Source organism: Acomys minous (assembly GCF_964271855.1).
Source record: "Acomys minous genome assembly, chromosome: 15".
Lineage (NCBI taxonomy): Eukaryota > Metazoa > Chordata > Mammalia > Rodentia > Muridae > Acomys > Acomys minous.
In genome coordinates, this window is record NC_140497.1 from 30696192 (window position 1) to 30722244 (window position 26053).

Genomic DNA, 26053 nt, shown 5'->3' on the forward strand with positions numbered 1-26053 from the left:
TTTAATAGCTGAGTAGTATTCCATAGTGTAAATGTACCACAGTTTATTTATCCATTCTTAGATTGAGGGATATTTAGGTTGTTTCCAAGTTCTGGCTATTATGAATAAGGCTGCTATTAACATGGTTGAGCATATGTCGTTGTTGTGTGGTGGAGCATCTTCTGGGTATATTCCAAGGAGTGGGATAGCTGGGTCTTGAGGAAGCCCTATTCCCAGTTTTCTGAGAAAGCACCAGATTGATTTCCAGAGTGGTTGTATAAGATTGCATTCCCACCGTCAATGAATGAGTGTTCCCCTTTCTCCACCACCTTGCCAGCATGTGGTGTCACTTGAGTTTTTTATCTTAGCTGTTCTGATGGGTGTAAGATGGAATCTCAGAGTAGTTTTGATTTCCATTTCTCTGATGATTAAAAATGTTGAACAGTTCTTTAAGTGTTTCTCAGCCATTCAATATTCCTCTGTTGAGAATTCTGTTTAATTCTGAGCCCCATTTCTTTTTTCTTTTTTTTCTTTTTTAGTGAACTTTGGTTTTAATTGAAGTTTTTTTTTATTGCTCAAATTTTTAAAATTAATTTATTCATATTACATCTCAATGGTTATCCCATCCCTTGTATCCTCCCATTCCTCCCTCCCTCCCATTTTCCCCTTACTCCCCTCTCTTATGACTGTGCCTGAGGGGGACTTCCTCCCCCTTTATATCTGAGCCCCATTTCTTAATTGGGTTATTTGGCTTGGTGGTGTTTAATTTCTTGAGCTGTTTATATGTTTTGGATATTAGACCTTTGTCAGATGTAGGGTTGGTGAAGGTCTTTTTCCAGTCTATAGGCTGTCACTTTGTTCTGTGGACAGTGTCTTCTGCCTTACAAAAGCTTCTCAGCCTCATGAGGTCCCATTTATTAATTGTTGACCTTAAGGCCAGGGCTGTTATAGTTCTGTTCAGGAATTGTCTCCTGTGCCAATGAGTCCTAGGCTTTTCCCTACTTTTTCTTCTAACAGATTTAGTGTCTCTGGTTTTATGTTGAGGTCTTTAATCCACTTGGACTTGAGTTTTGTGCATGGTGACAAATATGGGTCCAATTGCATTTTTCTACATGTAGACATCCAGTTAGACCAGCACCATTTGTTGAAGATTCTATCCTTTTTCTGTTGAGTAGATTTGGCTTCTTTGTCAAAAATCAAGGGTCCATATGTGTGTGGATTCTTAGCTGGGTCTTCGATTTGATTCCATTGATCAACCATACTATTGCTATGCTAGTACCATGCTGTTTTAATTACGGTTGCTCTATAGTACAGCTTGAGATCAGGTATGGAGATTCCTCTTGAGGATCTTTTATTGTATAGCATTGTTTTAGCTATTCTGGGTTTTTTGTTTTTCCATATGAAGTTGAGAATTGATCTTTCAAGGTCTTTAAAGAATTGTGTAGGTGTTTTGATGGGGATTACATTAAATCTGTAAATTGCTTTTGGTAAGATGGCCATTTTTACTATGTTAATTCTCCTGATCCACTAACAAGGGAGATCTTTCCATTCTGAGACACATGCCAGCACTCAGGAGGATGAGGCAGGCAGATCTCGGTGCATTTGAGTCTAGCTTGGTCTACAAGGCCAGGACAGCCTGGGCTGTAATGCAGAGAAATTCGGTCTTGAAAAAAAGGGGATGAATTTCATATATAACTTTCACATGTGGAATATTTTTCTGATTAAAAAAAAACTTTTAGTTGTTTTTTTTGTTTTTGTTTTTGAGACAGGGTTTCTCTGTGTAGCCTGGAGTGTCCTGGGGTCACTTTGTAGACCAGGCTGGCAAAAAAACCAAAAACAAACAATAAAAACTTTTAAGAATAGAAACAGGTAGTGGCTAAATTTGTCTTCTAAGCTAGAGATTTATGACTCTTGAATTAAATCATACAGATCAGTGCCTCCCCAAAATAAACTTTGTAAAGCACTTCCTAGGCTCTATGATAAAAAGTTGATGTTTTTATGAAAATATTTTCCTAGCCTATTGATTTTAATCACCTAAATCTATTCCATCTATGGAGATTTCAATAAATATAAGTAGATCTTAATTGTGATGTCTGAAACTTTTTTCTTATATTGGTAAGGAATCAGAAGCAGCCTGAAGAGGAAATTGGAAACACTAATGCACCATGGTTATATGATCAAGAAGGGGGAGTAGAAAAACCATTTTTCAAGTCTGGATTTGCAGTGTCTGGAGATAAAGCTACAAATGGTAACCGCAAAAATCAACCAGATACAAGCAGAAGAAGACGCCAGTTTGATGAAGAATCACTGGAAAGCTTTAGCAGTATGCCTGATCCCATAGATCCAACAACAGTAACTAAAACATTTAAAACAAGAAAAGCATCTGCCCAGGCCAGCCTGGCTTCTAAAGACAAAACTCCCAAATCAAAGAGTAAGAAGAGGAATTCTACCCAGCTAAAAAATAGAGTTAAAAATATTGGTAAGTTTTGAAATTTGTTGACCATTTAGTTGTCTTTATAGTTTTTAAAATCTTAAGTGGCATTTAGTGTAGGTATTTTAAAGCATTGCATTTATTTATTCATTGTGCTTCTTACACTTTCTGTTGTTTCATATATATATATATATGTACATGTATATATGTATACTTATACATACATATATATGTATAGTAATATACATATATATGCTCATATACATATATATATATGGCTATATACCCACATGATTACCCTTAAGTGCCAGCATGCTTCCCTCCGAATGTCATATTCCCTCCCTCCCTTCATCCCTCCCTCACTTTCTTTCTTTCCCAGTAAATCCAGTTATTACAGCTCATATGTATATGGGGCCATCCATCAGAACCAAAGAAATGCTGTTACTGGGAACACTTTTTTAAAAAAATGATTCTCTGCCAGTAGCTATCTCAGCAGAACAGTTTTCTCCAAATTTTATATTATTGAACAATTTCCCAGATATCCAAATGTTACTATTATTTGTCTTTCAATGTTATACCAGGGCACTGCATTGAATTTTAATCATGGCTTCTTCCTAGATTCTTGATGATTCATTTAATCTAATTCTAATTCTTAATACATTCGGGTTTTTTTTAATTACCATGAATGAAAACACTTTTACAACAGGCTTACTTATAAACTAGTGTTGAATTTTTTTATTGAGTAGAATCTTAACATTCTCTTTGTAGCATTGCTGTGTTTATCTGCTTTTCAAAAATAAATTCTTCAAGAATTTTTTTAAGAGTTTGCTGAAGTACTAGATTTAAAGCAGTTTAACTAGTTAATCTCTGAATAAAGGTCACATGTGTAAATTTGGTGAAACTAGAGAAGCATTCTAATGAAAAGTGGCTGTTTCTGAGACAGACCAATCAATAACCACTTAAGATTTGATTTTCTGGTGCTTTGTCCCTGCAAATATTCTGATATATAACTGAAGGAATGTGAGCAATTTTTATTGTAGCATTATCAACACTTCTCTCATTTAGTTAGATAATTTGATGTGCCAGGGTCAGTAGTCTATAAACTTTTTAATGTTTGATATAGTGTCTTCCTGAGAGTACTGTTCCAAGTATAGATTATGATTCATCAAGAGAGTCTGAGACGGGCTGGAGAGATGGCTCAGTGGATAAGAGCACTATCTGCTCTTCCAAAGGTCCTGAGTTCAATTCCCAGCAACCACATGGTGGCTCACTACCATCTATAGTGGAATCTGATCCCTTCTTTTAGCAGACAGGTGCACATGCAGATAGAGTGGCCATAAATAAAAAAAAATATATATTTATAAAAAAGAGAGACTGAGACAGGAAGATTTGAGAGTTGAAGGTTACACTGGGCTACTTACCAAGACCCTTTTTAATAAACAAACAAACAAAAAAATCCTGATTTAGTTGGTCTGGAAGAAATCTATATTGTTGTGAAATATCTTTTTAAAAAATTATTAATATAATTGCTCTTTATTCTTGAGAATTTTATGTTCTATACAAAGCCATTTCCCTCCTTCAGCTGCCATATATTCCCCAACATGTCACCTTCCCAAATTCAACTTTTTGTTGTTGTTGTTTTGAGACTGGGTTTCTCTGTGTAGCCTTGGCTATTCTGGACACACTTTGTGGACCAGGCCTGCCTTGAACTCATAGAGATCCACCTGCTTCTGTCTCCAAGAGTTCTGCAATCACAGGCATGTACCACCACACCTCGTGTCCTTTTTTTTTTTTTTTTTTTTAAAGGTGTAAAATTGTTTTACTTTTTATGTGTAAAGACTTGAATGATCTCTTTCACTGGTAGATGGTATTGAATAATCCACTCAAGAAAGATCATTTAGTCTTACTTTATGCAGCCTATCTCCTTTGTATACTGATGGAGAAACACTACTAAAACTTGTTCACGTTCATATTTCTGAATCAGACTGTACTGGCTTGAGTAGGGTAGGAAAAGCAAGAGCCCTGCCCAGATTTCTGTGGGCGTCTCTGGTAGAACTGCTGGTGACCCATCTTACCTTCAGATGGCCAATGAGAGAAAAGAATGTCTACTGCAATAACCCACTAAGTCTAATTAGTGCTGTCCATATGTACATGGGTGTGGCGGTCATCCACTGGAGCACAGGAAGTGTTGCCAGTGGATACACCTCAAAAAGACTCTGTCCCAGCAGCTATCAAATGCCAATCACTCTTAATTAAGGAACAAGGCCAGGCCAGATGTTTGGCTGGCTTGATCTTGTATAGGTAATCAATGCTTCTGTGGGATTATGTGTCCAGTAACCATGTGAAATCTAAAGGACAACATTTCACTGCACTTTTCTCCATTCTTTGGCTTTTAGATTCTTGCTACTGCCTCTTTTGAAATATACCTGAGCCTTGGGGCTTAGAGTGTACTATTGATAAACATATTCTATTTAGGGCTGAACACTCAATTTTTTTCAGCATTTTGAGTAATTTCACATCTTTGCATTAATTGTTGTCCACTGCGGGGAAAAGCCTTTCTGACCAAGATTTTGAGTATCTCAGATCTGTGAATAGAAAAACATATTTAGAAGGCATTTTACAAATACCATTTAGAAAAATAATAGTAGCAGGTTCAGTCCTAGGGCGTAAGACCTCCCCATCCTTGGGCTTTTGATAAGGATTATAGTACCCGGCATGAAACTACCTGCTCTGGAGCAGGGCTCCAGTCCTGTCAGTATTGCACCAGTGGGCACATCTTGCCAGAAGGTCTGTATTGTGGCATGCAGCATCCAGCACTGGGTATTGTTCATTGATGTTGTTTCTCTCAGCAGCTTTTGTAGCTCCATCTGGCATTATGAAAACTAGCCAACAGAAAGGAAGTTTCTCCTCTTGGGTTGAGATTGATATCTTTATGTTCTATAGCCGTAGGGTATGGTGTCATCAGCAATTGGATTTATAGGTTTCTTTTTCTGTGATAAAATGTCATGACCCAAAGCAACTTGGGAAGCTATGGGTTTATTTTAGCTTATGGTTATAATCCATCATGAAGAGAAAGAACCTGGAATCAGAAACTGAAGCAGAGGTCATGGAAGAGCACTGCTTACTTACTGTCTTGCTCCACATGGCTTGCTCAGCCTGTTTTCTTGTAACACCTAGGACCACCTTCTCAGTTTTTGTTATCACCTACAATAGGCTGCTGATACCTCCTACATCAATTACTAATTTTTTTAAAAAAATGCAAAAGAGACTTGCCAGTTGAGAGTCCCAGATGATACTACCTTGTGTCAAGTCGATATAAAACTAATACACTGGATAGCCAAGGGTACCAACAGTAGCTTGTGGTGTTTTGTATACCTTTGGAATCTCCCTGCCCAGTAATTTGTAGAGAGGTGTCTTGTGACTTGCATTACAATTTTCATATAATAATTTATGTCCTCTGGGAGCTACATTGTCTACAAATGCAGGGTAATTTCATGCAAACATTTCTTTTTGTTTTTGAAATGAGTTTATTAACATGGTTTCCTTCCTTTGTTTTAGTTAATTCACGCTCTATACACCATCTTCTATCTTATAGTCCTTTACTCCCTTCCCCTGCTGCCAGGAAACCTCTCTTTGCTTTCACAGCACATGTATTATATTATCACTCTAATTATATTTTGCAAGTGGATTTTGAGATAGTAGCCTTCCATGGATAGGGCTTCTATACCACCTTCCTTTAGATGAGCCTTCCCAACAACCCCTTGGTTTTATCCACACTTTTGCCTGCCACCCCTTAAGCCTTTCTACTTTCAGTGGTGGCCTTTCCCAACTCCATTCAGAAAAAAATGGCCTGTTCTGGCTCCCTCTTATGCTCCAAGTTAAATACATGAAACAAATAATTTGAAGCTAGAATTTACATTTAAGAGAGAAGAACATTCATTTGTTTTTCTCTACCTATGTTGCAACACTCAAATTCTCTTTCTAATTCCTTGTATTTAACCTTCAATCATGATTTCACTTTTCTTTACTGCTGAGTAATATTGCATTGTGTATGTGTACCACAGTTTTCTTATCCATTTGTGTATTGATGAACATAGAGGTTGATTTACTTCCTAGCTATTATGGAAAGAGTGGCAATGAACATTGAAATGCAGGCATCTCTGCAATAGGATATAATCTGTTGAATATAACTGAACAGAGTCATATAACTGAATCTTATGGCTATTTCTGTTTTTTTATAGACACCCTACCCCCCCACCCCCAAATAATTCCCAATGTAGCTGTACTGGTTTACATGCCCACCAACAGTTAGAGTTCCTCTCTAACAGCATTTGCACTAATATTTGCTGTCATTTGTGTTGCTGATTGTGACCAGTTTGTTGATGCCATCTAGATGGTTCAGCTTTTTTTTGGGGGGGGGGGAGGGCAAAGATCATTATTCTGATCTTTGTACTGCATTTCCTCATGTGTTATTTTAAAAATATCTGCCCAAGTAATAATTGACATTTGTTCAGCTGTTATTCATTGCCAATGTTAAGAACATTCGTTGTTCTTCCAGAACACCTGGATTTGGTTCCCAGTACCGACATGATAACATATAACCATACATAATTCCAATTCCAAGGGATCCAATGCTCTTTTCTGAACTCTAAGGGCACCAGCCATGTGGTGCACGTACAAACATGTAGGCAAACACTCATATGCAAAATAAAGTAACCTAAAAAAGAAAAATTTTTTCAAAGATAAAGGGACCAGAGAGGTGACTCAGCATAAAGGCACTTATCATCACCTAGAATTGATCCTGGAACACATATAAAAGTGGGAGGAAAAGAACCAACTACAGTTTGAGGAATATTGGTGTTAGCTCTTATTTGAAAGTCTGGTAGAATTCTGTACTAAAACTGTCTGGCCTGGACTTTTTGGTTGGGGGACTTTTAACGACTGCTTCTATTTCCTTAGGGATTATAGGACTATTTAAATAATTACTAACTTCATTTAGCTTTGGTAAGTGGTATCTATTAGAGCCAGCCATAAGAGAGAATTGTGTTCTTAACTACTGAGCCATCTCTCCAGTCCCCAATTCTTTTAAAGAATATTACTCATTCTTGAGCTCCAACAACTCCCCTCTCTTACCCTTTCTTCAAGCCTATCCTTGTTTTTCCTTCATGTCCTCTTTTTTTTTTAAAACAGCACACTGTATTAGTCACTTTTCCATTGCTGTGCTAAGACACATTGACTAAGGCAACTTTATAGAAGGAAGAATTTATTTGGACTTACGATTCCAGCAGGATGAGAATCCATTGTGAGGGAGAGCAGCAGGTGTGGCAGCTTAAGGAAGAAGCTAAGGGTTTATTTTACAACTTGAACTGCATGTAGAAAACAGAGCATAAACTCAAAATGCTGTGAATCTTTTAACTCTCAAGATCCTGCCTTCAGTGACATACTTTCTACATCAGTGCCATGGTTCCTAAGCACACACCCCAACAGTGCAATTAACTGGGGATAAAGTATCAAATGCCCGAGGTTATCGGGGGCATCTCATTCAAGCCACACACACAATAGTCAGTGAATGCAACCAGTGCTGACTGTGTTCACATAGCCAACCACTGGAGCATTGCCAGACTACCAGTGACTACTCCCTACCCCAAGGAAAGTTCCTCCCCCTCCCCAATCAACCACCAGCTAAACTCCTCAGCTTAGGTGGAGCCTCATAAGTCTATCCCATTCATGCTGGATGCTTTACTGGCTTGTGCACAATCAATATATGTAGGAATCAATAACTTTTTGAATTAGTAAGTGCAGCTGTCATGTTCAAAAGACAGAAATCCTTCCTAGTCTCTGACTTGTAGTCTTTCTGCCTCCTCTTCTACGATATTTCCTGGGCCTTGCTTGTAAGGTTGACATAGATTTCCCATTTAGGGTGGAGCACTTAACAGTTACTTTCATAGAACTTTGACCAACTGTGAGTCTCTGTATTAATCTATGCCCACTGCAAAAAGAAGCTTAACTGATTAATATAAGAGCAGGATAAACCTATGACAATGAGCATAATATTTAGAAGATGGCTTGAGAACATGCCATGCTCCCTGGTAGGGCTTCGATCTCCCTAGTCATGGACTTTGAAATAGGTTTACAGTACCAGGCATGAATTTCCTCTTGTAGAGCTGGCCTCAAGTTCAATAAGAAATTAGTTACCTCATAACAGTCATGCCACTATTTACCAATGATGTGACAGAGAGGTATTGTAGCATGCAGGGGCCACCACTAGGTGTGACTATTGATGGATGATGACTTTTCCTCCTCAACTGGCCTACGTATCATCTTTCAGCACTATAGAAGTTAGCCAGGAGGAAGGGTCAGTTCCAGCTTAATTTTCCTATGTCTTGTATCCAAAATGTGTTGTGTCTTTTGTAATGGTTAAAAAGAAGATGCCAGATAATAGATATGGTATGGAGAAGTTTATTTGTAGAAGTGTGGGAGAGCTGGAAAATGGGTGGGGAACCCCAAGGGGGAGAGAGAGAAACAGAGAGACAGACAGCAAAAGAGAGGAAAAGAGAGAGAGAGAGACAGAGACAGAGAGAGAGGAAGAGAGGTAAGAGAGAGACAGAGACATGAGTTGGGTTTGCCCTTTTTATAATCCTGGGCAGGGGGACTCCTGATGGCAGGCAGGTAATGATGTCATAGGTTGCTAGGCAGTATGCTAACATTCCTTCCTTTTCCTATAATTAAAAACGAGAACATTGGATTGCTTTTCATGTAAGGTGGGTTAAAGTATATAAATGTAGGTTCACTGGAAGCAGCTTTTGGCTGGCCATGCAAGGGGGGAACAGAGAGAGGAGGCAACAAAATGTCCAGGTTATATGGTGCAGGGGAAGGAAAAGCTCCACCCTGGAAAGTTCAGGGTAGAGGACAAGGTATATTAGCCACGTTCTGCAACAGAAAGGGACTAAGAAGTGTTGGGAGAACCTGGAGCTGTTTGTCCCAGGTCTAAAGCACACCATTTCAGCCTTCTGGAAATGGATAAGGGATGAAGACATCAGCATCTTTGACTGCTTTCTGCTGACATTGGGTCGGTGACGGGTTTAAAAGGCTGAAATGTTGGCCAGGTCCAGGAAGAGCAGGCTGTTGTATTTGCTGTCCAGGGTCTGAGAACATCTGCATCTGGGAGGGACAATGCAGGTGCAGCTGACATGATCTGTGAGGTTAGACTGCAGCACCTGTGGGTAGCTGCTTTGGCACTTGCGTCTTGGATATAGGAAATCTGGCAGGATACTGGAACATTTATGTGGGCAGAAGACAAAGTAGCTTAGAGAGAATATTCCCTTTAGGGGTACTTTCACAACCTTTGGTAGAATGATCAGAGATGAAAGTTTTGGAGTGAAGGAAGAGAAAACTTGAATGTAGGGAACTTCCTTGTATTTTGCCTTAGGTGTATATGTGAAACTCTTTTTGAGAGCAAAGAGGAAAGGTTCAAACATGGAGAACTTCCTTCCATCTTACCCTGTTGCTGGCAGTAATTAAAAGGGCTCATTTTAGATCTGTCCAAGTTTGGTTGGAGAGGCATGGAAGCTTAGTAGCCCTTAATATAGGCATAAGGATTTGAAAATCTGTAGAAGGCATCCCAGAGGGAAGCCTGCAGGGACAGCAAATGGACTGTTCCCATAGGGAGAGGAGGAGTCAGTGACCTGTCAAGGCATCCCCTGAGCAAGGTTTAGCTTAATGAGATTGGTACACTCTGTTCAAACAGCTTCAGCTGCTGGTCAGAGACCAAGCACATGGCCTGAGAGCGGACATGGTCACCTAGCCCTAGGCTTTTAAACACGAACAAGAGGGGAAGGAGACGGAACTCTGCTGGTAGAGGGAGATCTCACTCAAGGGAGAAGGTCCTAGATGAAAGGTTTGGATGTAGGTTGGCAAGAATGTCAGGAAGCTTCTATGTCCCTCAGAAGGGAAGGCTCAGCAATCAGCAGGTGTTGAATGCAAGAATGTAGCAATTGGGTAGTTAAGAGGATTTCCAAAACCAGAGAAAAGAAGAGAAATCACACCCCCAGAGACAGGCCATAGATGGGAAACTTAGCTGTTGATGGGCAGCACTTATCTGGATTCCATTTGACCTGAGAGATGGATTTTTTTTTGTAGCTTACAAGAATCCTTTTCAGTTTGCAAAAGAAGATAAATTTTAGTCAAGTTAGCATTATCATTGTTTGCAATCTGCAGTGAAATACACATTGTAGAAACAGGCAGTAGATATATAGTGGAGCAGAGGCTTGGGAAAAAACGTTAGGTTAAAAGTATGTTTAGTGTTTGAAGTGAGCTTAGGAAAGGCAGAATCCTTAGGGACCTTTCTGACACCTGTGAAACATGGGGAGGACAGAAACTTCCTGTGAAGCAGAAGGGCAAAAGCTCACTTGATCTAAATTTTCAGCATCGGGTACACATCATGAAAGACGGGATGCATATTATTTAAGCACAATGAAAAGCATTTTAAGTAAAAGAAACGAAAGGAAATGTAAAATCCTGAGCTTGGAACTATGATAGAGGGTTGTATAGTTGAATGTTTTACCGTAGTTAGATTAATAAATAGAGCTCCATTGGTTAGTGCCAACACTAGCACAGCAACAGGACGATATGAAACAGCCTCTTAGACTGTCTGACCTTCATAACTTGTATTTACTAATCTTAAACACCTTCTCAGACCTCTAGCATCCCTAAAACATCATCTTGAAAGCTTTAAGACGTAGGTGAAATTGCTGTGAGCAGTCACTGTCCGTTAGCTAAAAGAGTAGTAAAGAGCTATATCTGAGACCTGTCCTTTAAATCTGGTAACAAGGTAGACTCTATCTAGACCTGACAGCAGTTCTAAAAGTTACTAGGAGTAGCTCTAGGACAGGAGCTCTTAAAGCCTGTCTCCTGCATATGAAGAGGACTGGGGAGGTATCTGAAGCCTGTTTACCTTTAACCTGAGGTCTGTGAGTAAGGCAAACCTGTTTGCTTTTTAAAATAAGATCTAGTATCTAGTAGTTGTAACTAGCTCATAAATTGACCAATGAACTAACATGGCAGATTACTTTGGGCTAAGGAGCTAATTGTCTGTCTTCAAGCTATCAAACTAACATCAGCTTAGCCATCAATGTGATCAGAGACCTGAGAAGGATAAATTGTAACCTAAATGAATCTATGTATTAATAAAAATGACAGAGATGACCAGTTTAGACAGTTGTCCCATGCTTCTGTGGCAACAGGGCACCATGGGCAGAGGCAGTCTGGCCATCAGGCACAGAGGACAAGAGGCTGTTTCTGTGGAAGAACATGGGAGAAACTGACCTCACCTCGTTTTCAGCAATGTGAGACAGTGACTCTCCCGGTGACCAGTTTGTCCACATTTTAGGCTGGGATCTAGCAAGAAGATGGGATGTTGTGGGCAATCTTGCCCAGTGGCCAGCATATCATATATATGGGCCACCAATTTTAAATACAAAATATGAGCCACAGAACAGATATGCTATGGATAAATTTATTATATGAGCATGGGAGAGCATGGAAGTAGGAGGGGGCACCCCAGAGAGAAAGAGAGACAGACAGAGACAAAGAGGGCAAGAGAGAGGAAGTGGAGAGCAAGAAAGATAGGAAGAGAGTGAAAGAGGAACAAGAGAGGAAGAGGTAAGAGAGAGATGAGGAGGCTTTGCCCTTTTCTATACTGGGTTGCTAGCGCATCTAGTGGCAGGCAGATAATGCCATCACAGGTTGCTAGGCAGACTGTGGGCAGGCAGTATGCTAACATTTTTAGTAAAGGAAATCTTACCTACTTAGAAGCACACTATCAGAGCAAGCAAAACCTACCTAAAGAATTTTTTAAAGGAAATACAGTTAGACAAAATAATAAGGGCATGAAGCAGGTTGAATTATAACATACAAATTCTTTAAAAATAGAGAAATGGTTTTGTAAATATTAACATTCATTTTTAAGAGGGTAGATACATACCATTAACTCCTAAATTACCAATTTTGAAAATCAAAGAATTGCTGTCATAGACAAAAAGTAGTGGTTGATAAAAGCAATTTGAAGGGCTTATTTTAGAGGCTTGAGAGAAAATCTTGGGGAGCTCTAAAGTGCTGTCAGTTGTAAAGTAAAAAGCAAGAAGCACTATTTAAATACATACTAAAGATTGTAAAGGATTTGAGTTTCGTATAGCTAACTTTTGTCCATGCAGGAAGAAATGGAGAAACTGCATGTACAGGGTGATCAAAGTCCTGAATATTAAAGATAACTAAATAAATAATAAATAAATAAAACAAAGAACATGTTTCCAAAGACAAGAAAAAGTTATATACAAAACAAACAAACAAAAAGCCCACACCTAACTGGCATTAAGCAATTTCACATTCTATAGAAGAAAGATGAATATGTAATCTAAATATATTATAGAGACAAATCCCTCTAATCCTAGCATTTGGGAAGCCAAGGAGGACTTAATTCATTTAAAGTCATCCAACTTATTAAAGCAAAGCAAGCAAACAAAAAAAGAGGGGTACAAGTTACAGTGTCCTGGGACTGCAATTTAAGAATATTGTCTTAAGCTGAGAAACCTGGCTTAGCCTATCTGAAGCAATCCATGGAAACCATGTATGATTCATAATAGAGTTACCTTTGTGTAAGGAAAGATAAGGCAGTACACTAGCTAGTCATGATCGTATGCACCTGCAACCCCAGCACTGTGGAGAGTGAGTCCAGAAGGCTGCTGTGAGTCTGAGCTACAGAGTACCAGGCCAGAGTCTATTACAAAGAACCAAAAGACACAGATAGATAGAAGACAAACACATATGTACTTTTTTGTTTGCTTGCTTGAGACAAGGTTTCTCTGTGTATTTTTGGAACTCTCTTGATAGACGAGGCTGACTTTGCCTCCCATGTGCTGGGATTAAAGGTGTGCAACCCCACTGTTCACCTATGAGGTATATACATACAGACAGACAAACCAATTGCATTGCATATTCAAAGGTAAAGAGCCTGAAGCAGCAGGGTTGCTACAAGTTTGAGGACAAATGGAACTATTAGAGCAAGGTCATGTATCAAAAGAAAAAATCAGTAAATTATTAGCAGATGCTAATGTATCAAAAGAATATTAGATAATTGGCTATACAATTAACTTTAGAAATATTTCATGATGTGTTACCAGAAAATCTGTATTAAGAGGAAAAAGTCATTCATAGTGATAGATTAGATTTAAAGTCATTTCTAATGAAACTAAAATAGTGAATAAAACAAAATAAAAAACAATTAAGGACAGTAAAACCACTAGGCAGTGCATTTCCTACTGTAGAATGGAAACACTTCACAGGCATTTCTGTCAAAATGGGAAAATAAAGAGGGACCTTCTCTATTACCAGCTTGCTTAGCTTTATTTGGAAACTTAGGACCAGAAATAATTGGGATAACTATTAGTAAAGAGAAATATTTGTTTCTATTAGTAGTTTTTGGCATATTAGACAATCCCCAAAGATGCTGCAAAATAATTACTGTTAATAAGGTAAACTATTGAAATGGTTAGTAACTAAGTGGGCAAACATTTTTCCTTGCTAACTAGAAAAAAGTGGTTTATAAAAAGTTACATATGTTTGGATAATATAAAAAAGACTAGGTATAAGAACATAGCTACTTCTGAAATGAAAATATATAAAATTAAATATAAGCCCTTTCCAAATTAAGTACATTTAGTTTTAGTCTGGTTTGTATTGCCTTGGGTTGTGTTTTATCCTGACCCAAAAAAAAAAAAAAAAAAAAAAAAGTGGGGGTGGGTGGTCTCGACATATATGGAAGGTTACATATCTCAGAGCAGCCAAGAAAAGAAGCTAAGTGGGCCTTGCTTACCAAATGACAAAACATACTGTATGACCTCTGTGACCAAAAAAGAATAAATATAGCTTTGGAATAGAAACTAAAACAGTGTTAAAAAATAAACAAACAAACAAAAAAACCCAAAAACACATGGTCAGTATTTATTTTAACTCAGTGGGAAGAGGATAGATTTAACCATCAGTCCATACAGAATAAAAGAAATTGAGTTGTGTCATATAACAAAACAAAAATGAGGTTAAAAACCTAAGGAAGAGAGTTTAGTAGTGTGTATGTTTGTTTTTGTTTTATTGTTGTTGTTTTAAATTTCATAGCATTGTTGAAAACATGTTAACTTGGAATCTGGTAGAGAATTCATATCCTAAGAGATTTGCTATATACTGTACTTTGAATTGAGGTGTTATGATGACTATCAGAAGATAAATGAACTGTTATAATTGATAATTGTTACTGTATTCTTCTGAAGGTTATTCCAAAGTTAGTCAAAGACATTATTGTATATTGTTTATGCCAGGCCATTATAGCCACTCTAAACTGAGTTACTTGTACTACTTTACTATGGAAATCAGTTTCCCTTTCAGTTTAAGTTAGTTGCAACTGATAACAGCTGTCACTTTTTTTACCCGAGGGTATGAAAGTGCCAGTGTGTCTAGCACATGTGAACCTTGCAAAAGTAGGAACAGACATTCAGCCCAGACTGAAGAGCCTGTTCAAGCAAAATTATTCAGCAGAAAGAATCATGAACAGCTGGAAAAAATAATAAAATATAGTAGGTCTGCAGAAATATCTTCAGGTATGTTCCTCTTTTTTTTTTTTTTTTTTTTGGTTTTTTGTTTGTTTGTTTATCTTAAACCAAGGAATTCATCTTAAATTTGGACGTTACACTAAAGCAAGTTTTAATAATAGACTATCACAGATTTCTATCATGTGAATAATTTTAATCATAGAGAAATATAAACTGGAAATAGTTTGTGTTTCTGTGATCTCTTTAATGTTTCTGACTCATTAAAATTCCTTTTAAACAAATAATTGCTATTAATATGAAATTCCTAATTAAAATTCTGAAAAATTTACCCTAAGAGGATTTTATATGAAATCTTATTACTTCCCTTCTTAAAACACTTCTTGCGTCATGCCTGTGATAAAGTGTCTTATAAGTGTAGCCCTCAAGGAATTGGTTCCTTCTTGCCTTTGTGTATTCATTTCTCACAATCTGTGCCTTGGACCTTTTCTTTCAGAGATACTGAATTAGAGCATGGTCTTTTTCAGCTCGCCATGGCTGTTATCTTTTCCATATCACACTCATCCCCCTTTACCTTTTTTCTTTTTAAGTCCCTTTCACTCCTAAGTAAAATTTTAATTCTAGAAACTTGAAGTTGTATCTGAATCTAAGGTTGGTTAGCGTTCCCTTTCCTCTTTTATTTCCACTGGTGCAAGAATATTCTGTTTCCATTATCTGAGTGACAGTATATAGTATTAAATTATTTTAGATGCTTGTGTCGCCCTTGTGAGTCTTTTGGTAGCAAATGACTACTTTATACATTTTTACACTGAGTGTCAGTATAATACATGATAGGTAGTATGCTCTTAATAAAGTTCACTGAATGAAGTCATGACTGTCTTCATTTTACTTTAAGTAAGCAGCAGTATTTTACTGATATATAAAGAACAGGTCCATCTCAAATACAAAGAGTTGGGAAATACAGATTCATCGTCTTATTTGTCATCTTGGGTGAAAATGATGCCTGCTACCATTTGTATCATACTTCATTAATTACAAAATTTTGATTTAAATAATTTTTATCCAAGTCATTTGAGCCTCATAATGCTACATTTTTTTATTTCAGTGTTTCAGTTGTGGAATCATAAGGAAGGCACCTATTTTCTTTCAGCACTTTTAAAAGGCTGGTATATGAAATTGTACTTCTCTATAAAAACTTACTAAGTTAAGGTGATTTTAACTGTTCTTTGGAAATCACTCTAAGGGACAGAAGTGAGGAAAATTTGGGTCCTCTAGAAAAGCAAGTCAGCTATCTCTTCTGCCCATTTAATGACAATGTTTCCAAATACAGCATATACGATTCTTTGCAATAACATGTCACTGTAGGCAAATGTTTTTAATTTTTTTCTCCTTCGCTTATTCATATTACAAACCCTGTCTTGTTCATCCTGTGTCTTCCCTTTACTATATAACATAAGCTAGAATACTACAGCAATCTAACCGTTTAAAAGAAATACATAAGGTGCCAGGAGGGAACGATATGCTTAGTTCTGGTATCCACATTTGTGACTTTTCTCTATTGAACCTAAAATCCTTATATTATCCTGAAGTGGTTTTTTTTTTGTTTGTTTGTTTTGGTTTTATGAGTTGGGGTCTCTCTATAGATCCCTGGCTGTCCAGGCTGTTCTTGAACTCGAAATCCATCTACCTCCGTTTTCTCTTCCTCAGTGCTGGGATTAAAGGTGTGCCTATCACCCCAGACTTGTCTTGCTATTTAATTTTAAGTGTGTAGGTGCTTTGCGTGTGTATGTTTGTGTGTTGGATGCCGGAGGCTGGAGCTACCATGTGGATGCTGGGAATTAAACCTGAGTCCTCTCTAAGAGCAGCTAGCACTTTTAACTGTTGAGCCATCTTTCCAACCCTTGAATTTCTTTGTTTAAAAGTTAGCTGAATGTATATGTTATTGAACGTATGAAGATAAAAACTTGTATTCTGAAGTCTCTCATTTATAATTCACAGCAGGCAGAACTGGCTACCTTTCTTGTTTTGTTAACATGAAACTTAGCACATGTCTGTAAAGGTTGTAGAAACAGTGTTTGAAAGTTATTTGTTTCGCAGGATACTGTGGCGCATGCCTGTAACCTCAGCACTCTGGGAGGCAGAGGCAGGCAGATTTCTGTCAGTTCAAGGGCAGCCTGGTCTACAAAACAAGTCCAGGACAGCCAAGGCTACACAGAGAAACTCTGTCTTGAAAAATAAAGAAAAGAAGTTGTTTCATATATCTGAAAAGTATTCATTTTTTGGTAGATACAGCTTTTATACTATAGCTCTTTTTCATTACCAGTCAATATCTGAAAAAGTAATAAACTATCAAACCAACTGCAGTGTACATAGGTTATAAGAAATAAAGATCATAGAAATTTAGAAATATTCCAAAATGGTATTTTGATTCCAAAATACATATTTGTATTAGGCACAGTTTTATTTTATTTAGAATTACACAAGTACTACAGCAGTACACAAGCGATGTTTTTATTTAAAATGATTGCATATGATTTAGCAGTATAAAAACATTTAGCTCTTTTCTACAGGGATAAATGAATGGAAAGTAAAGTACTATTTTGAAACCTTAGGAGACTCTAAAGAAAGCAAAATAAAGGTGATAGAGATGGCTGAGCTGCTAAAATGCTCAATGACAACTAAAATGTCAAGACAGACAAGGACCCAGACTTTACAAAGCTCGATATACAGTAGTAGAATCAAGATTTGGTTGGCAGAGATTAGGGCGTTTTCGAGCCTTAATTTTTTCAGGAGGAAAGATTGGCATGAGATTTAAATCTCTTAACTGCATAAGAGGAGAGATGAAGGTTGTAATTAATTTGGAATAGTTTTGTTTTAGGATGATAATTTATCATATCAAACTTCTAAGCCATTGATTGATATACTATTTTCTTAGAGCTTTGAAACAAACATTTAAAAAATTAAACTATGACTCAGTCATAGACCTAGGGGAGGGGATAGGGTAAAAGCTGGAGTGAAGGAGGAACGGGAGGATACAAGTGATGGGATAACGATTGAGTTGTAATCTGAATAAGTTAATTAAATAAAAAGTTAAACTGTGATTAAGTTGCCATATGCGAAGTGAAGATTTATGTAACAAATTATTACCTCCTGATTTGGATTTTTTTATTTTGTGGGGTTGTGGCGGTCTCTGGTTTTCATTCCTACTTTAATGTCACTTTTATTTTAATATATTGCATGTAGACATTTTGAAACTATTAAGAGCTTTAGTATAGCACCTTTTAAAATGTATGACTATCTTAAGGAAAGGTAGGATAGGTTGTATGAGCTTTACTCTTTCTATTTATTTTTATTTTATGTGCATTGGTATTTTGTCTGCATGTATGTGAGAGTGTCAGATCTTAGAGTACAGTCAGTTGTGAGCTGCCATGTGGTGCTGAGCTTTGAACCTGGTCCTCTGGAAGAACAGAGTGCCTTTAGTCCTAAGCTATCTTTCCAGCCCCATATGTTTCACTTTTATTTTATGTTTGTGGAAAGTAGCACCTGGGCATGTAATATAACTTAGCTAATTAGTACAAAGTCTTTCTTTCTTTTTTTTTATTTTATTTTATTTTATTACAGTACCTCATTTTCGAATTATCTTGTCCCTAGTCTGCGAAAAGGATTACATCTTTATGTTCTTTGCATGCTTTAAAAAAAACCCAACATACTGAAATACTCAACCTTTTTTTAATCTCTTAGATTCATCACTAATTGTTGAAGGATATAAAACATTTAACTAGATACTTGGAGCTCTACTATTGTTCTAGAAAGATTACAGAATTTGACAGCTAGAAGAACCAGTTGGGTGTGGGTTGCTTTTAGTTTTGTTTCTGTTTCTAAAGAAAACATAAAATTTCCAAATTTGCACCCTGAAAAAGTTTAGGGTTAGCTATAGTGTTAAAGGTAGCATGTATGAGGTCCTGGGATTGGTCTTCATCACTAAACACTCACACAAAAAGAGGATAACTTTAGAGAGTGTTGTCAACAAGTTCATGGGGCAGTATTTTAGCCAAATAATACAGTGATGTGGAGAATCTGACTATTGTAGTTGTGTACTCACTGCTCTGATTTGTACCAGTTAAATAAGCATTACATTGTAGTGACATTGACCAGATATGACCTAATTGTGCATTGTTAAGCTGCTGCAGTGTTTTTTCTTTCAACATTAATAAGCAGATTTCCTTTTTTGTTAGGAAGTTTATATTACAAAAATAAGCCTAAATTAATTTAATTTAGCTTATTGCATTCATGTGCTTATAGTTCCATGAGGTTTGGTTTCATTTTCAGACCAGTTTTTGCCTATGTGGTCCAAGATGCTGCCTTTAATTTATAACCTTCCTTATGTTCCCCACTTCTGGGATCATAAGCAGGCTTTACCATACCTGGTAATTTTGTTGTTGTTGTTGTTGTTGTTGGGTTGTTTTGGGGGTTTTTGGTTTTCTTTGTTTTTTGTTTTTGTTTTATTTTGAGACAGGATTACTCTGTGTAGCTGTGGCTGTCCTGGACTTGTTTTGTAGAACAGACTGGCCCTGAACTCACAGAGATCCACCTGCCTTTGCCACCCCAAGTGCTAGAATTAAAGGCATGCGCCCCACTGCCTGGCTATCTGGTCACTCTTTTAATTGAGAAATTAATATGATTCTCAGTGGCATCAGATACTGCTATTTTTGAGTTTAAATATTTTATTACATAGTAGTTATCTTGATATATTATTGTTGGTGCTTTTTTATTTGATTGTTAATTGATTTGTTCCCCAAGATCTGCTTGCTGCCTTGATGAACAAAGCCCTGAAATAGAATTATGTTCTGTTAAAGGTTAGAAAATGATGCAGATCAGTAGGGGTTATTATAAAGGTATTTTATTGTTATTGTTTTCTTGATCTTTTTTATCTTCCAGAAACTGGGAGTGATTTTTCCATGTTTGAAGCTCTACGAGATACCATTTATTCTGAAGTGGCGACATTAATTTCTCAAAATGAGTCTCGTCCACATTTTCTTATTGAACTTTTCCATGAGTTGCAGTTGCTTAATACGGACTACTTGAGACAGAGGGCTCTCTATGCATTGCAGGTATCTGAGCTCACATTCTCTGACAGCTCACTCCTTCCTTAAAGGAAGCATGTCCTTATTCTCTATGTATCTTGATTTGCTTTCTGGTTTTTGCAATAATTCACTTAAAACCTCTTATATAGCTTCAGTATATTTTATGTTATCTTTACACATAGTTTTCTGTGTTTTACATTCTTTGCTTCATATTTAATCTATGAAAAGTACATTATTTTTCCATTTGCCTTTGGTTTTAAGTTTATAATATGAATTTGGAATGAAGCATATATATGTGTTGTATATAAATGCTTTTATTTCATTATTTAGGATATTGTATCCAGACATATTTCTGAAAGTGATGAAAAAGACGGAGAAAATTTAAAGTCCGTGAATTCTGGCACTTGGGTAGCATCAAATTCAGAACTTACTCCAAGTGAGAGCCTTGCTACTACTGATGATGTAAGCCAATATGATTGATAGGTTAAATATGAACACACTTCCAACATATAATAAACAAATTGAAGTTATTGTTAGATTGTTGATATTGCGCTTGAAAAAATGATAAATTGTGAAGCCCGCAGTACCCACATACATCTTAAATAGGTATCTAATAAGTCTTTGTTGTGTTCTTCAGAACACTAAGTAGACCAAATAGCAGTCAAATCAGAGAACCTTTAAATAAGTAAGTACAAAATTAATCCAATCAAGTCTGTGTTAAAAAAAAAAAACCTGGACAAAAGAAAATCATCCAGTAACAAAAGTATAATTTAATGTATTTCACTTAGACAAATTTCTGAAAAAAAAAAAAGAACATAGAAAAATGATAGAATGCTTTTTTATTGCTAGATATTTGGGAATGGCCTATTTACAGGTTCAGACATTAATTATGGTTCTTGTATAGCAAATACTCTTTTTTCTTTTTTTAAATTACTCAAGCACCTGGAGATCTCTGAGAAAGAATAGAATAATGGATTAGCAGATAACTTCTTACAGATTAAGAGTTGGAATAACATTGTTGTGATTTTACTACTATTGGAATGTTAGCACAATGTTTTCTGAAGATTGTATTTCTCTAGAAGGATATTTTTTCTCTGTTTTAGGTAAGAATAACTGCTTAGCACTTATTGAGGATTTTCTTGGATTTTCCTCTTAAACGCATATTGAAGACAGTACCTCCTTAACTCACTCTTTCTTCTTAAAATTGTTCTTCACTATGCTGTAAATCTTAAGCTACTATCAAACCTGTGTCTGAAAATTACATAGTTTGTATTTTGTTGTTTGTGGACATTTGGATGTATGTGTGTGCTGTAATGTGTACATGAGTGTGTGTGTGTGTGTGTGTAGTATGTAGTATATCTGTTTGTGCACCTATATATTAGAGACCAGAAGTTGACATGCAGTGTCTTCCTTGATTACTCATGGCATTATCTTTTGAGACAATGTCTCTCATTGAACCTAGTGCTTGCTGATTACTGGATATTGTGATAACTTGGAACATGCTCAGCTCCATAGTTTTATATTGTTAAATATAAATTAGAAAGTGAGTACTTGTTACAGTGAACTGAAAATGATATATTCCTTTTTGTGGGAAATGAAAAATGACACAACTGTCTGTCTATATTTATTTGAAGATGGGGAAGGAATTTCTAGATTATAGTAAAGATGAGATAGTTTGGGAAAGAGTGATGTAAATTGTATGGATGAGAGATGATGGAGACTGTAGAGGATGCAGAAGGACCTTCTTGATTGATGGAAATTGTCTTTATAAATTTTTTTAACTTAATCTTTTTTTTTTTTGAGAGTGGGCCTCATTTTATACCCCTCCCTGACCTAGAACTCTCTATGTAGATCAAGCTGGACTTGAAGTCAGAGAGATTTGTCTGTTTCTCTCTCCTAAGTGCTGTGACTAAAGCCACCATATCCAGCTAATGGTCCTTACCATTTTGTGTTGGGCTGGGCTTTTTCTTTTGTTTTGGTTTTTGAGATGAGGTTTCTTTCTGTAGCCTTGGCTGTCCTGGACTCGCTTTGTATACCAGACTGGACTAACAGAAATCCACCTGCCTCTGCCTCCCTGAGTGGTGGGATTAAAGGCTTGTGCCACCACGCTCATCTGTGGCCTTTATCTTTAGAGAAGCTGATTATGTAAGTGTATCCATTTGTCCAACCTCATCCAAACTATACACTTAAAATGGGCACATTATTTGGTTAATTGTACCAATAAAATGTAATTTCATAAAATTATGAATGTCATGTTTTTCTTCAGAAATAAGACAGTGATATACACAATAAGAGTATAGAGATGAAGTATCCATGAGAAAGTAAAATAATTTAAAGTGTTATCGTTTTTAATGAAAGTTGGTTTTTTTATTTTCACTTAGCATGGAAGTTCTCCAAGAGTACTTAATATTTTAATGTTTCTTTTTAATGGCTCTTCAGTAACATGGCTTATATTGTGACCTTGTCTAGGAAGAATATTCATGCAACTTTTTAGTATCCCTTTTAGATATATGGTTTTGTGCAAATAACAGTTTCTGTGTTAAATCTTTAATATTTATGAAATACTTTAGAAGGAATATTTAGTTATTGTTTATTTAACTTAGGAAACTTTTGAGAAGAACTTTGAACGAGAAACACATAAAATAAGTGAACAAAATGATGCTGACAATGTGAGTGTCATGTCTGTATCTTCCAACTTTGAGCCTTTTGCAACAGATGATCTAGGTAAGCAGAGCTTTCTTAATTATCTTGCACATGACTTTAAGATGATCTCTTGCCAGAGTTGATTTAATAAGAAAATAACTAGGATGAGAAAACACACATACACACACACACACACACACACACACACACACACACACACACACACACACCATATACCCATCAGTCTACAGTCTAACTGGTAGTGCAGTCTGAGGCAAGCTACTTAAGTGCTGTCATTTGTAGGGTTATTTAAGGATTAAACAAATAACTGTGATGATGTACATGAAGCACCTCATTAGTACAGTAAATGGAAATTCCTTAAAAGCTAATTCTGGGCTTGTGAAATGGCTCAGCACTTAAGAGGGTTTGCTGTTCTTCCAGATGAACCTGAATTTGGTTCCCAACACCCACATCGGTGGTTCACTCCTACCTGCAGTTCCAGCTCCAAGAGAACCAACATGCTCCCCGCTTCAGTAGGCTACCCACACGCATGTGGCGTTCACTTACACATGCACATACATATAAATAGGTCTTTAAAAAAGTTATTTTTCTTATGTTTAGATTTTTATACTTTTGAGAGTATGTGAAAAGATTTGCTTTTACATATTCTGGAAATATTTCTGTTCCAAATTCAGGTAACACTGTGATTCACTTGGATCAAGCATTAGCCAGAATGAGAGAATATGAACGCATGAAGACTGAGACTGAAAGTAACCCAGCTCTGAGGTGTGCTTGCAGAGTTATCGAGGATGAAGATGGTGCTGCTGCGACTATCACAGCCAGTACTTTAAAAGGTGTGTTTTTAGAGTGATCAGAAGCAATAGTCAGAGTTGCAAATAAAAACTCTAAAGCTACCTGGGCATAGTATAATCCCAGAACTCAGGAGGCTGAGGCAGGAGATTATGAGTTTAAGCCTACTTTTGGTTACATTGCACATTAAGGACTAGTCTGAACTATATACTTGCCACCCTGTGTTTTTTTGTTTTTTTAAATTAAGGTCCTTTTTAATACTAGTGGTTTTGTTACTGCTTTTAATTATAAGGACTGCTAAAATGACTTGGTTTTTCCTTGGTATTTTAACAAAATTTTTATAACAATCTATAAAATGTTATATAACTGTGTATATCTATGTACTTAATATCACTGGATTTTGTTGATATATCATTTTTCTTAAAAAATAGAAACTCCCATTATTGAGAATCATAGTTCACCACAACCTGTAAGTGATGTTTCTGCCGTCCCCTGTCCTAGAATTGATACTCAGCAACTGGACCGCCAAATTAAAGCAATTATGAAAGAAGTCATTCCTTTCTTGAAGGTAAACAATTTTATAAAATAAACCAGATTATGTAATTACTAACAATGACCATAGGAGACTTACTTGTAAATAATGCTATTAAAATTAACAGGGTAAAGAAAAAAATATGCAAGTGAAATATGGCTGCGTGTGGTAGTCAATTCCATTATTCAGGAGGCATAGACAGACAGATCTCTTGATTTTGAGGTCAGCCTGATATACATAGTGAGTTCTATGCCAGTTGGAGAGGTGAATTTCTTTCTGAAATTACACCCTATGTTTTCATCCAAAATAAGAATTTTAAAATTCTTACTCATTTAATGAAAGGTTTTCATTTAAAGGAAGAATTTTAAAACTTGGAAATTTTAAAAATTGGAAATGAAAACATAGTTTATATTGCATGCAGATATAGAAAACTATAAAATGTGTTGCCATCAGGCTCGTTTTAATTTTTTTCTGTTACTTTTTTATACTATAGTTTGTTTTTTATACAGTATACAGTTTCTTCTCCCTCATCTCCTCCCAGATCTTTCCCACCTCCCCAGCCGTCCAACTCTGTGTCTTCTTTTCTCTCACTTTAGAAAACAGGCAAATATACAAACTAGAATAGAACAAAACAAACAGAAACAAAACAAAGAAAAAGCCTGAAAGGCATACATACACACACACACACACACACACACACACACACACACACACACACACACACACACGTGACAGGGCCTGCTTAAAAGCAGTAGCAAAAAAGGAATACTCAAGAACCTTGAAATAACTTGTTACAGGTCTGTTCAAGACTGACCTTGAGAAGCTAACCAGGCTTAGGTTTCTTTCATAATTCAAATATAATTTTGGGTTTTTGAGATTGGAATCACTGACATCCTACCATATTTGGTTCTCACAAAGTTTTTATGATATAATTAAGAGACTTGCCCTAAATGGCAATAGAAAAAAGTCACTAAGACATTTCATAATATCTAAAGACATTTTCAGTTGTTCGTGTGCATGCAGGTGTTCCTAGCAGCTATTGGGAAGTCACCATACCATGACAACTCCTAAAAAGCATTTAGTTGAGGGCTTGCTTACAGTTTCAGAAAGATAGACTGTTGTTATGACAGGGAACATGGACAGAGGTAGGCATGGATGGCAGGCATGGTGCTGGAGTAGTTGAGAGCCCTGATCCACAGGCAGAGAAACACTCTTCCTCCAATAAGGCCGTACTTCCTAGACCTTGGAATCCTATCAAAGAGTTCCACTCTCTGGTAACTAAGCATTCAACTCTGTGCGTCATTGGGGCTATTCCTATACAAAGCACCACAATAGGGAGGAAACTAGGTAAAGATGGGTAAGATTTTACTGAACTACAAACAGGAAGAAAAACAATTGAAGAGTCAGCACGCATAAGTCTCCTTAGTATAGAAGGGAAGTGATGAAAAGTATTGAAACAGGAAATCTCTTTTGTTGGTCATTTTCTTGCCAAACCTTTGAGTGTGTATACTGTAGAAACTGGCCATTCTTAAGAATGAATGAATCTTTTAAATCATCAAAAAAATGAGAAACTATGCAAGATAAATTAAATAATTTCAAATTGTATAGATTAATATTTTTTAACATAATAGATAAGTTTATATCCTAACCTGCTAGCGTTTTTCTTAGGAGCACATGGATGAAGTGTGTTCTTCTCAACTTCTCACTTCAGTAAGACGTATGGTTTTGACCCTTACCCAACAAAATGATGAGAGCAAGGAGTTTGTGAAGTTCTTTCATAAACAACTAGGAAGTATATTACAGGTAAGAGTTTATTTTTATATGTGCTACCTATATACCATTTGGTTAGAGCTCTACTATCATTTTCTGATATTATAGAACTTAGTTCAAAACCACCCTTGGGGCTGAGAGATGGCTCAGTGGTTAGGAGCACTGACTGTTCTTCCAAAGGACCCTGGTTCAATTCCCAGTACCCACA

The 26053-nt window shown here is 36.6% G+C and overlaps 1 protein-coding gene across 4 annotated transcripts in view; it reads left to right on the top strand.

Annotated features, from left to right (window-relative positions):
• The window catches only part of PCM1 (pericentriolar material 1), a 92853-nt gene that overhangs the window by 50825 nt on the left and 15975 nt on the right, over positions 1–26053 (top strand). For all 4 annotated transcript variants that reach the window (XM_084759332.1, XM_084759334.1, XM_084759333.1 and 1 more), the window contains 8 exons: positions 2100–2458; positions 14893–15057; positions 19945–20117; positions 20421–20552; positions 22694–22814; positions 23429–23587; positions 23975–24111; positions 25744–25878. In XM_084759332.1, the coding sequence (XP_084615458.1) occupies positions 2100–2458; positions 14893–15057; positions 19945–20117; positions 20421–20552; positions 22694–22814; positions 23429–23587; positions 23975–24111; positions 25744–25878 (1381 nt within the window). The remainder of the gene's footprint in view (positions 1–2099; positions 2459–14892; positions 15058–19944; positions 20118–20420; positions 20553–22693; positions 22815–23428; positions 23588–23974; positions 24112–25743; positions 25879–26053) is intronic.